The following is a 14,418-nucleotide window of genomic DNA, read 5'->3' as shown; positions in this document are numbered from 1 at the left end:
CTTTACAGTGGCAGTTCTGCAGCAGGAAGCACAATTACCTTGACGAGTCCCTGTGTAGTGAGACTCCGCTTGACATCTATAGGTATAGTCGATGCTTTACAGCATGTATCAAGGCACCTCTTTCCCACCCCTCCACTGCCATCCCATGCATTGCTTTACCAGAAGAACATCTACTATTCCTACTGCAAAGCTTGACATGCATCCCTGAAAGAGCAAAGAGAGAGATTCTTAAATTTTGCCATAGTCTGTCTCTACATCAAGAAAAAAACTCTTTGGAGCACCTCAATGGTAACAGACAAAACCAGAGGGAATATTTGCTCTTGATCAAAAGAAAAGAGCTGCTGTTTGGATATGAATCTTAGATTCTCAAAAGATGGTAACACAGCATCACATTCCAGATTTTAACTGATATGCACACACAGCTTACTCTTTTTTTTGAAAGGGCAATCCATTTATACAAGTGTAAATGTGGGTGGGTAAGAGAGAGATGAATGTACTATGTATGCATGTACGTGTATCCTAAGTGAAATCAAATTAAATCAATCAATCAATATCAAATGTGTGTCCCAACTTACCTAAGTGCTCAAAGCAATGTACAGAAACCTTTGAGTAACTAACATTAATTAAAAACAATTAACACCCCTAAAACTGCAACCTGGTAAATTTTTTTAACATTCATTGGTCATGAATGTCTTCATGACTAATCTTCCAAAATAGATGTTTTGAAAATAAAAACATCTTAAGCTGCCTACAACTCTCATACCAAAAGAGAGTTAATGCGTTCCTAGGCAAAGAATGCCAAAGGAGGGTGTCGCATCCAAAAAAAACCCCGCCCTCTGCTCCTGCAGGTGCCACCAATGTGTAAATGATGAGATGCAGAAGGAAGTTGATTTGATGACCAAATATGTAAGGAGGGACACAGGGCTCCACTCCTGAAGGTATGTCAAATCCAGAGTGCTGGTGGTTTTTCTTTTAAAGGTCAATATCACCTTGAATTGGTCCTAGAAACAAACTAGAAGCCCATGCAAACAGGTCATCAGTAGAGTGAGAAGCCTGCCAGCAGTCATGAAGCACTACCTACAGCAGTCATGAAGCACTACCTGCCAGCACTCTGCACTACCTATAGTTTCTAAACCATCTTCAAGGGCAGCACATTGCAGTAGTCTAGACTCTAGAGGTTACTATTGAATGGAAGACAAACTCCTGGCCTTCATGGCTGCAGATGGTTCACCAGCTGAAGCCAGTAAAAAGTGCTCTTGGACACTTGCCACCACTTGGGAGTTGTGTCACTGGGGTAGGTTCCTAGGTTGCATGTCTGTTTCTTCAAGGGAAATGTAATGCCATTAAGAATGGTAATACTCCTGCTGCCCTATTCTGTGATTTATCTACCATCAAAAATTCTGTTTTGTTGGAACTCAGGCCCAGATTTATACGACCTTAATCAGCCCATAAGAGCACAAGAAAACCAGTAGTAGAGTAGGGTGGCATCATAATCCAACTGAGTTGATCTCTCTGAATGGCTGTGAACAGATCTGAAAGAGCATAGAGTGCAAAGTGAAACCTTGTGGGACCCTGTAGCAGAACTACCATGGGAGAGAGCACATGTTTTCAGGATTTTCTGATGGCTAAATGGTTAGATTTAAGAGCAGAACCACTGCAGAATGGTGCCTCTCTAAGCCCCCATCTTTGCAGTCTTCCCAGAAGGATTATGAGCAGATAATCGCCTCTTTCAATTCTGCAATCATCTCTCCCTAATTCAGCATATAATTTACTATAGATGTTATAAGGGCTTTGGTGCTTTCTGATTAGCTTTCCACTAACCAAGAAGGTTAAACAAGTAAGTGGTCAGATTATACAGTTCTCTAAGGATCTTGTTCATTTCCTTAGGAGCCATTAATTATAACTGATCCCATAAAGCCCAACAAGTAGATAAATCAGATACCTCACCTGTATTATGAATAGTGCCATCTAAGCCAGGCTCCGAAGCACGTTATTTTTTTATTTTGATAAGACTGAGCCTTCAAATGGGCTCACAGCTGTATTTGGTCAGATTTGGAGCAAATCTTCTGCCACTTTGTGCTCAAGATTCCTCCCTTCCAATTTCATTAGAGTTCCTCAGTGAGCCAAGGAGAAGCCTGGCTTGCTGCATTCAGTGAGGGCACCAACAAGCAATTATGTCAAAAGTCATCATGTCAATCAACTAGGCTAGAGATCAAAAGGCCAGTGAATGCAGCTGACAAATCTTCCAGGGCATTTTGGAAACCAGTCCATCAGCCTCCAGGAGCAGTATCGTTTTCTCATCCCATGCAGGGCTGCTCAACTTCAGCCCTCCTGCAGATGTTGGCCTGCAGTCCCCATAATCTCTGGCTATTGGCCACTGTAGCTGGGGATTATGGGAGGTGCAGTCCAAAAACAGCTGGGGTGAGGGCCTAAGTTGTGCAGGCCTGCTATAGAGCATAGGAAGCTGCCTTATACCTAGTCAGACCATTGGTCCATCTAGCTCTGTATTGCCTACACAGGCTGGCAGCAGCTCTCCATGGTTTCAGGCAGGAGTCTCTCCCAGTCCTACTTGGAGATGCTAGGGATTGAACCTGGAAGCTTCTGCATGCAAGCAGATGTTCTACCACTGAGCTCCAGCCCCATCTCCTAGGGGGAATATCTTAGATCAGTATTCATGTATAGTCACCCATCCAAATGCAAATCAAGGCAAACCCTGCTTAGCAAATGGGGGATTAATGAATTAACCTCAAGACCCAGTGTGGGAAAGCTCTGTGATTGCCATGAAGCCCTGAGCCTCACTTGGTAAGGTGAACTTGGAATGGATGTTGAAGACCTCAAGGGCCAACAGCCTTCATTCTGCCTTGCAACATTCAACCCACTGATAATTGCTTCCTATGCGCAAACGAAATGCAGAGATAGGGACAGTGATTTAAAAACAACACTACAGGAGTGGTTTTGGAGGCAATTTCGAGAAATGGCAAATAAAAGGAAGTGATAACCAGCTGTCAGCAGGAGCAAGCCTTAAAACCACAAGCAATGTGTTGTTGGCTCGCAGCAACCTTGCCAATAAAAGGTTAATCCCAGAGTTATAGCCTACAAGTCTCCTTGCCCTCCCCCCTCCCTCTGGCGTTTAATCACGTTGGCGTGATGAAATTTCAGTAATGAAATGTGCCTTTGTGTGATCATTTTGGCATCTGCAATGGAGCGCGGGAGTCGTTTTCTTGGTCCTCTTTTTTTTTTTTAAAGCCTCTTTGTTTTAATGCTCCCCCCATCCCCCCGCCAGCAAGCCCAAGCCTTGCATCTCTATCAGATACAATTAAAGGGATAGCTAGGGACTCTAGGCCATCTTCCACCAGACTGCAAAAGGAATGTGCATCCCCTTTGTGTCCAGTGTGGAAGCTGGTGGGTGCCGGAGCCTGCTTTTGCTGTAAGGGCAGAAGCGTTAGTTGTTGGCACAAACTCCTGCCAGTCAGTGACTGTGCCACCACTCCCCTTCCCCACCAGCCTTCCTCGGGAAGTGTGGGGACCACTTGAATTGCTCTGGAAGAAACTCCTTGGCCTGTTTTGCTTTGTCCCTTATGCCCTTTATCCCTGTGCCCTTTAGCTACAGAAATCTGCCATTTGGCATGTATTCCTCTAACTTAAGATCTCAGTGACGTGCCCCTAAAGCTACTGCAAAAAAACAGGCTTTGGAACAACCCAGCTATCCCCCCCAGTCTATTGCTATCATCTGAGATCTGGTCGGCGGTGGTCAGAGACAGGGCCTTTTTTACTGTGGTCCCTTGGCTTTCAAATACCCTCCTAGACAAGCTTTGCCTCGTTCCCTCCCTCAAAGTTTTAAAGAACCATTTAAAGGCCCTATCTTTTTTAGTGAGGTATTTTAGCTTTTGTATTTTGTCTGTTTCTAGGTTTTTAATTTGTAAATGGTCTTTTAACTGGGTCTTGTTTTTAATTGGGTTTTATAAATTTTATATTGTTTTATTAGTTTTATTGTCTGTGGGCCACTCCAAGCAGTATTGTACTGGAGGGGCAAGAAACCAATCTTTGAAATACATAATAAATCAATCCCACCCAGTGGTTAAAATGGTTTCCCCCATCAATTTTTGGTTTTCTCTGCCATGGATGGTTGATCGTTCCCTTGGCTTATCTGAGGGCATGTTTTCATAATTACTTACCATGTGGTCACATCCTCTTGGCTTGCTATGTCCCTGCTTTTACCCACATATTCAAGGAACATATTCCAGATGGATAGCCACATTCATCTGTTGCAGCAAAAGCAACAAAGATTGATTGCCAACCCTCCAGGATTGACCAGCAGTCTACAGGAATTGGCATCCATCTCCAGGTGAAAGCAATCCTGGATATTTTAACAGCTTGACACTATGAAAAACACTGGCAAAAATATTAGGGAAGACAAATATCCAGAAATCACTTCCGTTATAGTTGGCAGCCCTAGTCTTGTGTCATTTTAAAGACTAACAGATTTATTGTGGGGCACTGGAATGCTGCTATAGCATTGAATGCACCACTGCATTCAATACAAAGCATTCAAGCAATGATTGCATCACTAAGAGACCTTAAAGGCCAAATTGAAGACAGATCATCCTGGAGAGAATCTATCTATGTGGTCACTAAGAGTCGACACCAACTTGATGGCACTTAAGCAAGCAAACATTTGTGGGCTAGAGCCTGTTTTATCTGATGAAGTAGGTTCTGGTCCATGAATCTGTTCGTCTTTCAGATGTCACAAGATCCTAGGATGTGCCAAAATGTGATTCAGTGTCTGAATTGCAGGCTTACACAGCCCCTTTAAAGTGGAGGGGATCAGGTCCATACCTCCTCCAATCGCTGTGATTGCTGTAATCCTGGTGCTCTCCCCAGCTATCCCCATGCACTGTCACCAGCTGCCCCTGCATGCTGGTGTCACGCAGGGGCAGCTTGGAGATGCCCCGCCAGCGTGCGGGCATAGCTGGGGGGAGCACCAGGATTATGGCAATGGTGGCGATCGGAGGAGCAGCAGCAGGTATGGGCCTGCTCCCCTCTATGTTAAAGCCCTCATTTTTAAAGGGATGTGCCTGCGATTCGGACGCCGTATCACATTTTGAGCACATCCTTACAAGATTCTTAGCTACATTGAGGGGAGCCGTGGATAAAGCAATGGCTGCCAACCTGGAATTAAGCAGGGCCTTAAGTTCATTTGCCACCTCTAAGGAGTTGCATGTGTGGACCCTACTCTAAGACTGTACTGAATTTTGTAGTGAGAGAGCCAAGAGCAATTCTTTGCATATGGACCTTACTGTTTCTTGACTTATCGCCTTGCTATCCTGTTCACCCTCAGACACAGTTGTGAGCACTTAACTGAGGCAGGTTACGTTCTCAGACTTGTTTAAATGGCTTCTGGTGCCTTGGTGAAGACATGGCCTGAATCAGTTCCTTTGGCTGGGCATTTAAAGCATTTGCACTGAAAAGCTTTTCTATAGGATCAGAGCCAAAGATTCCCATTGAAGTCAGTAGGGATAAGGTCAGGCCAAATGCATAACCCACTCGCTCACTGCATTCCTTGCATATGCCCACACACAAAATGAGCAAAGAGTGTGCTCTGCTAAGCAAAATGTGATATTTTCTAATTCCTAGGCGACCTCTAGTTACATATTCTTTTTTTCTCGTGCTATCCTTGGTCTTGTAGGGACATATTTCAAAGTGAAGAAAGGATCTGTCATCTGTTCATCTTCTTGGAATACTTGCTGAAGTGCCCTATAACTGATGAGGGTGGGTAGCCTATGGGAACCGTCTCCTAGCTCCTCCTGACTGCTTTGTGACAGGCCAGCTTAAAAATCAGAAGCTATCCAAGGATAGCATGGATGCCTGAAACAAAAATTAAAAAAAATATAAATGGTTTGGAATGGAAAGGGTTTGGAGAAAAGAACTAATAATATTGTTGCCCTAAGCGATCTTGTAGAGGTGTTTAGGAGGTAGTGGAACATCCTCTTTTGTTTAAGATTCAGTCTTAATAGGTTTACACATTGAAAGAGGTAGAATCACGGAGTCTGCTTGTCCCAACTTCTGAATGGCATGAAAAGAGTAAATGGGCGGTGGTGATGGTGATTTCTCAAAATACTATTTGTGGTTATCCAGTGGAGTTGATTAGCATTAAGGTCACAAAAATAGGTCATTATTAATGCAATGCACAATTATCTCACAGACCTTCACCTTAGGATCACAAAAAACAAGTCATTATTAATGCAATGCATAATTATCTCACAGAACTCCTTGCTGCAAAAGGTGATAGCCACGAGCATGAATGCCTTTTTAAAAAGAATCAAAGAACTTGCAGAGAGAGAGATTATTCATGATAACTAAAAATGGTACCTCCACATTCAGAGGCAATTACCAGAGACACAGGATGGCTATCATCACTATTGTATTTTGAACTTCCCAGCTGCCTTTACTGTCTGTAGCTGGAGACAGTTGTGCCCAGAGAGCTTAACTAGGTTGACCTTATCCAGCAAGATAATCCTTATGTTCTTTTTGTGTCCTTTCAACAATGGGTACAGAAGAAGTACGTGTGAGAGTATGTGTAGGGTAGCAATAATTCTTTGCCCTTTCTCTTGGGAAGTGAGTGTGTGAGTGTGTGTGTGAGAGAGAAAGGAAAAAAAGAGGAAAGAGCAATTGACACACACAGCTGAAACCTTTTAAGTTTATTATTCCATACATTTGATGCAAAGTTAATGGTGCTAGGACAACACAGGACTGTGGAGTTTGGGAGGGAAGGAAGGGATGGTCTATTTGCATAAATAAGGATGCAGAGCAGTTAATAGATTACATGCATACAAGGGGTACAGGCATACTACATGTTCTTTTCAAGTACCATGGAGAAGAGATAATCATCCATAGCTGAAAATAGAGGCAAGCATATATAAATTCCTAACGTTGGACGGGTTAGCCTCAGGCATCTCAGTCCAAAGAGGTTGGGATTAGAACCGCATGTATTGCAGTGTATACTGTGGCCAACAGTGGGCCTGTCCTCATGCACTTGCATAGCAACTGTTGCCTCGGTGGGGAGTTGTTCATCCCATCACGGTCAAAATCATGGCAGCCTTCAATGTAACCTACTCCATGGCACTGGGAGCAATGCCTGATTTGAAGCTGCAGCGACAAGCAAACCTTCACCAAGGCCAGGGAAAAGAAGGCAGCAAACATCAGTGTGGTTAGAGCTATTTCCTCCACTTTGAAACCTCAAAAGAGAAGGGCAGCTTATTTAAATTTTGCATGGCTTATTTTAAAGCCCATTCAACATCATACGCAATAGAAGTGTCCTCCTCATCGTGGCAAAGTTAGAACCCAGCTGCTAATAATTACAAACGTGTGAGGATGGCTGGCCTGACCCTTTGGTAGGGTGAGATGAATAGGCAGCAAATTGTCAATTATTTAGTTGATTATATTTTACCATCCTTAGGAGTGCCATTGGGATCTTTGGCTTCAAGCCCTCAAATGCCTTGTGCTGTCTTTGCACGAGTGAGAAGAATATGCCATCTTAACAATGGTCAGATGGAAAAGATCTTGGCTCTTCTTATTTAAGCAAGCACAGGGATCACACTGCCTGCCTTCCCTCACCCCCTCTACACTCATGTCACTCACACACACTCAACAGCATGCCAAAAGGAAAAGCACTGGCTTTGGCAGGGTATCTCCTCGAGTATTAGAAGGATAGCTGGGGGAGTTTAGGAGGGGACCAGGAAGTGTTGGAAAGAAACTAGCCATACAAAATGTTCATAACAACAAAGAAAGATTCAGTCTCCTTTGCCTTGTATGGTCCAAAGGACCAACATGTACGCAGAGGTTTACATGCTGTGATGCAAAGGCGGCCAGAACGTATAATGCAGTTCCTGAGTCCAACGTACTGTGTAGTTAAGTCTTAAGAGAGCCAGGCAGCAGAGAAGTGCTGGAATGGATAAGGGAAGGTAGGATGCAGGTGTCAAATATCATCAGGAAAAGCAAGCATAGGCTGGTCTTCCAGTGGGGAATAAGATTCATGCATGTGCGACTCGGAAGCAGGAACATCCTACAGTACTGTCCACATCAGCTGCACCCCTCTATGTCACCTCTTGTCACATATCCACCAGGATGCCTGACAAGCCATGCTTCACCCACAGCAAGTGGCAAAGTTATGGCCAGTGTTTTCCTTCCAAGCCATCAGGATGATGGTCTGGACAGCTTGAGGGAGGGGAAGAGAAGGGAGGGGATTATCTCTCAATTAGATAGGGTTTTTTTTTTCCCTTCAGTCCTTGATCTGCCCAACAAACCACCTGCCATGACTATGCGCTCCATGCCTAGAATCGTCCTCATCTAGAAGGCCTACGGGATCTTGGAAGCCAATCAGGAATTGGGAGTATTGGGGGTGGGAACCTTCCTCCAGCCAGGTGAGCCCTCGAAAACTGTGGTCAAGATAGACACGCCCGGATATTCAGTGGGTTCTGGCGACTGGATTACACCGAATGACCTCGGGACTCGGAGGCTCGTCTTCTGGGGCTGATTCTTCGGAGCCTTTCCGCTGCTGCTTTGGTCACTGCTCCCCATTCCCTAGGGTCTTGAGAGGGTTGTATACACAGGCTGCTCCCAGTGTGTGGGGCTATGGGACTGTGGCACTGAAGGTGCCGGATCAGAGATGGCAGTGTACAGGGGACGTTGGGAGGGCCCCATATATGAGAAGGCCGAGTAGAGGCCAGAAGCCTGACTGGAGTGGCTGTAATAGGGTCCCGAGGGCTGGTGGTCGGGATAGTCAAATTGGGGCCTGGATATAGAGGGGAAAGCTGAGCCATAGTGGGGCAGACTGAGGGATGTGTATGCTATCTGGGAAGTGGAGGGCTGATCAGAATAGTGGCCCCCTGGAGCAGAGCCCTCTGTTTTCACTTGTGCCTTGGAGTCTACCACTGAGGACGTGGCAGCGGACAAAGAGACGCCATGCTGCTTGGAGATCCAGGCTGAGTGTCCGCTGGCTGCAGCCAGGGCACTCCCAAGGCCATAGCCAGCAGCTGTGGCATAGCCCCCGACATGGCCTGGGTGAGCAGCGTGTCCATTCGGCGGCAGGTATTGGTCAAACTCGTTGACGTCGAAGGGCTCCATGTTGGACATCACTTCGTGGCTGATCTCCCCGATATCCACATTGCCAAAGTCAATGTGAGGCTTTCCACCTTCCCCCAGGGAACGCCCCTCCCGCTTGGAGTCAGCCTTACCCGACTGCAGTTCTGTCTTTGGAGTGGTCGGTGGGGTGGGGGGTCCATGGCTCTGACCTGTGAGGTGAAAACAACATGGGAGGAAATGAAGAGGAAATGTGAATTACTACCTCACCCAACATAGGAACATAGGAAGCTGCTATATACTGAGTCAGACCATTGGTCTATTTAGCTCAGTATTGTCTTCACAGACTGGCAGCGGCTTCTCCAAGGTTGCAGGCAGCAATCTCTCTCAGCCCTCTCTTGGAGAAGCCAGAGAGGGAACGTGGAACCTTCTGCTCCTCCCAGAGCGGCTCCATCCCCTGAGGGAAATATCTTACAGTGTTCACACTTAGTCTCCCATTCATATGCAATCAGGGCAGACCCAGCTTAGCTAAGGGGACAAGTCATGCTCACTACCACAAGTCCAGCTCTCATAGCAGGGAAGCATACTAATAGCAGCAGAGCACCTTGGACAACGTTTTTCCCTGGACCACATAGACCTACTAAAGTCATACCTCCATTGAAGGGGCAAAAATAAAGATGGTGGCAATTGGGAGGGCGGGGTAAAAGATGGTAAAAGTTGTGCCATCAAGTTGGTGTCGACTACAGAGCCCTGTGGTTGTCTTTGGTAGAATACAGGAGGGGTTTAACCACTGCCATCTCCTGCGCAGTATGAGATGATGCCTTTCAGCATCTTCCTATATAACTGCTGCCTGATATAGGTATTTCCCATAGTCTGGGAAACATACCAGTGGGGATTCAACCTCTGGCTTGCTAGTCAAGTTACTTCCCCGCTGTGCCATTAGATGGTAGCTGGGTGTTTTACATGTTTTGGTCTTTGGCAATGGAGTTGCAAACTCTGAGCTGGTTCCAGGTTCCAAACTATGAGCTATGTTGCCAAGCTCACCTGGGCACCTTATGAACACCAATGTTCATAACTAAACACTGAACTCATGCCAGGCCAAGAAACGGTGGCTTTCATGAGGCCATTGACCATTTAGCTCAATGGTGGCTCAAGACCTTTGTGCAACTGAGAGAGGACACCAAACAGCGGTCCCTTATGCACAGTCTCCTTGCCCTCTTCCCTGCCCCCCTCCACTTTTAAAAGTGGGGACAGGAGAACATCTTATTGCCTCACGGGGGTGTCCCAATAATCTGCTGCTTGAGTCAACCATCTCACTTTGCCTCATGGAAGGGCTGCCCCTCAGATTGCTGCTGGCTTACCAGACAACTCGGATGAATCACTCCAGGGAGTTGAGGATGCAGCTGTTGGTTCAGCTACAATCATGAGACTAACCTGAGGAATGTTCAGGGTGCCCATCAGACAGGGGTGATCCTTCCCCAGGGTGCCTGTGGTCCAAGTGGGCATTTTTATAGTGGGCCTGGATCGCAGCAGCGCCACCAGCTTCCCCATCAGCTTGGCTATCATTTTCACCCTGGGCAGCCTTGCCATTTTTCCGCCGACGTGGCTGGTACTTGTAATCAGGGTGGTCCTTCTTGTGCTGCATCCGCAGCCGTTCCGCTTCTTCAATGAAGGGTCGCTTATCACTTTCGTTCAACAATCTTAAAGAGAGAGCAGAGAGAGTTGGGAACAAGTGGGTGATAGGTTTGTTAAAACCGGAACTGCAAAACCTCAGTGCCACATCAAATGACATGGAAGCTGTCCAGGGACCATCTCACATCATCAGCATTGCATCAGAAAGAGAAGGGGCAAAGATGACGTTCTGAAAGCTGATTGCTTTTTCGTGCTTTCAGAAGCTGTTCTGCAGTGGTCAGTTTACGAAACTACTGAGTATAGGATTAGCCAACTTTTTTGAGTCCAGAAAATAATTCTATTCTCAGTGAATCAGTCATCTCAGCCATGTATAAATCAGTGGTATGAATGGGCTTGTCATGTGCTTTCTTTTATGGGATTCTATCAATTTTGTGGTACATGTTTCTGTACTGAGTTTTAATGTGTTCTATGGGGTTCTGCAGAGCAATGTGGCATATTCCATGGCTATTTGGAATGCTCTTTATTTTGTTCTGTGTGGTTTCAGGAGCCATGACATTTGGAATGTCTCATTAATAACCCAAATGTAGCAGAAGCTTTAGGGTCTCTCTGTTCTGGCCTCAATTTCCACTGCATTGAACAGGCACTGCTTTATAAGACACTGTTTAACAGACACTGCTTTTTGGGAGTAATTAAAAACATAGCACAGCCCTGTAGAACTGGATGAAAGGCACTATAGAAATGTAAGTTCACTCCTGTGGCATTAGGAGTTTTCTCCAGTTAAGACAGGAGCTTGCTGGCCATCACATTAGAAATGGGCTGGACAAAATCCCCATACCGTTTTGCATTCGACTAACTCCTTTCCCTCCATCCTTTCTCATAAAGAGCACCCCACAACTTCCCCCATGCCCTTTTTTGCTCTGTGTCAGAGATAGTTAATTGGTAGCCCATTTGCCTCATCAGGCTCATGAAGTAATTTTTATTAGCCCCCTGGCAACCTTGCTGAATTGTAATCAAGATGTGGTTTTTAAAAACAACAACATTGTCACCAGTTTCACTCATAAGGAATATAAACTTATTTTGAAAATATGTTAAAACAGAGAGAGATCTCTGCAAGCATCTTATGTAAGGCCTGTCAAGTTCTAAGTGTAGGTATGCCGTAACTCATGAAACCCTTACTGCTGGGTGTTGCTGATATCATGGAGACTGAACACCCATGTAGGGGGCTATGTTGTGCACTTCCAACCCCTCCATCCCTGTCTGTAGAGCAGAGTAGCTCCTAAAGACAAAGATGCCCACACCTCCTCTGCATACATTGTCTCCTTAAAGTAAAGTAAAGTTGTGCCCTGGAGTCGGTGTTGACTCCTGGTGACCACAGAGCCCTGTGGTTGTCTTTGGTAGAATACAGGAGGGGTTTACCAGTGTGAGATTATGCCTTTCAGCACCTTCCTATATCGCTGCTGCCCGATATAGGTGTTTCCCATATGACTTCCAGGGTGAAGACTACTATAGTAGGGCAGCCATATTGCTTGTATTACCCAGATTCCAGGCTTTCCACTTAATGCCCAGAGAGCATATTAACATGCCCATATTCTAACCTTTTGTTGAGAGAGAGAGAGAGAGAGAGAGAGAGATTCTAGCAGTCATAGTTGTCAGAGTGTGGGACTAGATCAATAAAATTTTTATTGGGTATCTAATAAAAAGTCAGCCTTTCATCTCAAAAAGGGGAAAGGCTCCGCCTGGTAAACCAGCAGGAAGCCTGTGAAGAAGGAGTGGGCTTTTATCACTCCCTGTGCTTACCACTACATGTAGCTTCGCTCTCATAGTCTGGAATACAAGGCTTCATTCAAAAATGCAAATAACAGAGCAGATAGCTGCCTGAAATATGGGCCCCCTCCCTCCCTCTCTAGTCCCCTCTCTCCTCCCTGTCTCCCCACAGCTCCCCAGAAGAAGTTCAGTGTGGCAATCCTTTTTTGTGAAATGGCTCTCCAAGTTGTTTTGGCCGTTCCCACCACACCAAAGGCAACCTGTAAAGAAAAAGAGAGGGCAGGGGTGTTTTGGCATGGTGAAAACCAGGAAAAGCGTAAAGGGAGCCATTTCCCAAAACCGCTAGCCAAATGCCTCGACATGTTTACATTTCAAGCATCCTACTCCACTACTATTTACACATCTTAGCTGGGTGTTAAAAAAAAAGCCTAGAGTTTTGGCAAGGGGCTGTAGCTCAGTAGCAGCAGAGCATCTGCTTTGCAGATAGAAAGTCTTAGGTTCAATAACTGGTATTTCCAGACAGAACTGGGAAAGACACCTGTCTGGAATTCCAGAGACCTGCTGCCAGTCAGAGTAGATAAAAGTGAGCTAGAGGGACCAGCTTCATATCAAGTGGGACCAAGGATATATATGACAGCAGTAGTTCCATATGCTAGCAGTATAAATTGAGTCTGACAGCCCAGGACTTTAGTCCTGGAATTGGCTTTGAATATCAAGCTCAGCTTTGAGATATGTGAAGTAATGATTGTTAGGGCTGCAAACTCTAACTGGTTTAGTTGGTAGATTAATCAGTTGGTAGGATCCAGCAGTCAAGGAATACAGCACAGACTAGCACTTGGTAGGGTTGCAATGAAGACCTTGGAAAGGATATTTAGATGCCTTGAAATGTCTACACCTACAAAGATTAGAATAGTTCGGACAATGGTTTTCCCCGTGACATTCTATGGATGCGAAAGCTGGACCTTGAAGAAGCAAGATAGAAAAAGCATTGATGCTTTTGAACTTTGGTGCTGGAGAAGACTTGTGAGGATACCATGGGCAGCCTTGAAAACAAACAAATGGATCACAGAACAAATCAATCCAGAATTTTCACTCAAGGCACAAATGACCAGGCTCAAACTATCATACTTCGGACACATTATGCGAAGACCCAGCTCCCTTGAGCAGTCCATAATGCTGGGGAAAGTTGAAGGAAAGAGAAGAGGATGACCAGTAGCAAGGTGGATGGACTCGATTATGATTATGAATGCACCACTGAAAGACCTTAAAGGCCATGTTGAAGACAGATCATCCTAGAGAGAATCTATCTATGTGGTCGTAAAGAGTCGACACCGACTTGACGGCACTTAATCAATCAATCAGGATACACTAAAACTTTCGTTAATTAGTCGGTAAGGTCCAATTTTAACTGGTGGAACTTGTTTTGGCCATTGGCCGTAAATAAAGTATCTATCTAACTGGTGGAACTGGAAGTAAATGGCATACAGTATTTGCTTATTGTTCAGGCATGTTATTCAAATCAAAGAGAAGACCTTCCCTTCTACATATGAGCTGCTGCTACTATGGATATTTATATATCGCTCTTCAACCAAAGTTCTCAAAGTGGTTTACATAGAAAATAAATACATAAATAAGATGGTGCCCTGTCCCCAAAGGGCTCACAGTCTAAAAAGAAACATAAGGTTGACACCAGCAACAGCCACTGGAGGGATGCTGTGCTGGGGTTGGATAGGGCCAGTTGCTCTCTCCCTGCTAAATAAAGAGAATCACCACTTTTAAAAGACGCCTCTTTGCTTGGTTAACTGGTTGCTCATGTTTATCAAATGGTAAGGGATTATGCACTTTCTCCATTTTCTAATTGATTACTTATTATATTTAAACATGCTTTTCAGCCAAGATTGGCTCTCAAAGAAACTTCCAGTTAAAATGCATAAAAAGATACCG

General features: G+C 45.1%; 1 protein-coding gene across 2 annotated transcripts in view; it reads right to left on the bottom strand.

Annotated features, from left to right (window-relative positions):
• Positions 1-6,683: 6,683 nt before the first annotated feature.
• Positions 6,684-14,418, bottom strand: part of SOX10 (SRY-box transcription factor 10) — a 32,095-nt gene continuing 24,360 nt past the window's right edge. The window contains exons 3-5 of one of the 2 annotated variants that reach the window (XM_053258040.1): positions 10,513-10,778; positions 9,234-9,290; positions 6,684-7,942 (exon numbers count right to left, since the gene is read on the bottom strand). In XM_053258040.1, the coding sequence (XP_053114015.1) occupies positions 7,842-7,942; positions 9,234-9,290; positions 10,513-10,778 (424 nt within the window). In that variant the 3' untranslated portion in view covers positions 6,684-7,841. Of the gene's footprint in view, positions 9,291-10,512; positions 10,779-14,418 lie in introns of both variants that reach the window. The other variant, XM_053258039.1, reaches the window with a different exon arrangement.

The sequence above is a fragment of the Hemicordylus capensis genome, chromosome 5 (genome assembly GCF_027244095.1).
Source record: "Hemicordylus capensis ecotype Gifberg chromosome 5, rHemCap1.1.pri, whole genome shotgun sequence".
In the NCBI taxonomy this organism is placed as follows: Eukaryota; Metazoa; Chordata; class Lepidosauria; order Squamata; family Cordylidae; genus Hemicordylus; species Hemicordylus capensis.
Note: the sequence above shows the minus strand (reverse complement) of the source record. Positions and strands in the feature narration are given on the sequence as shown.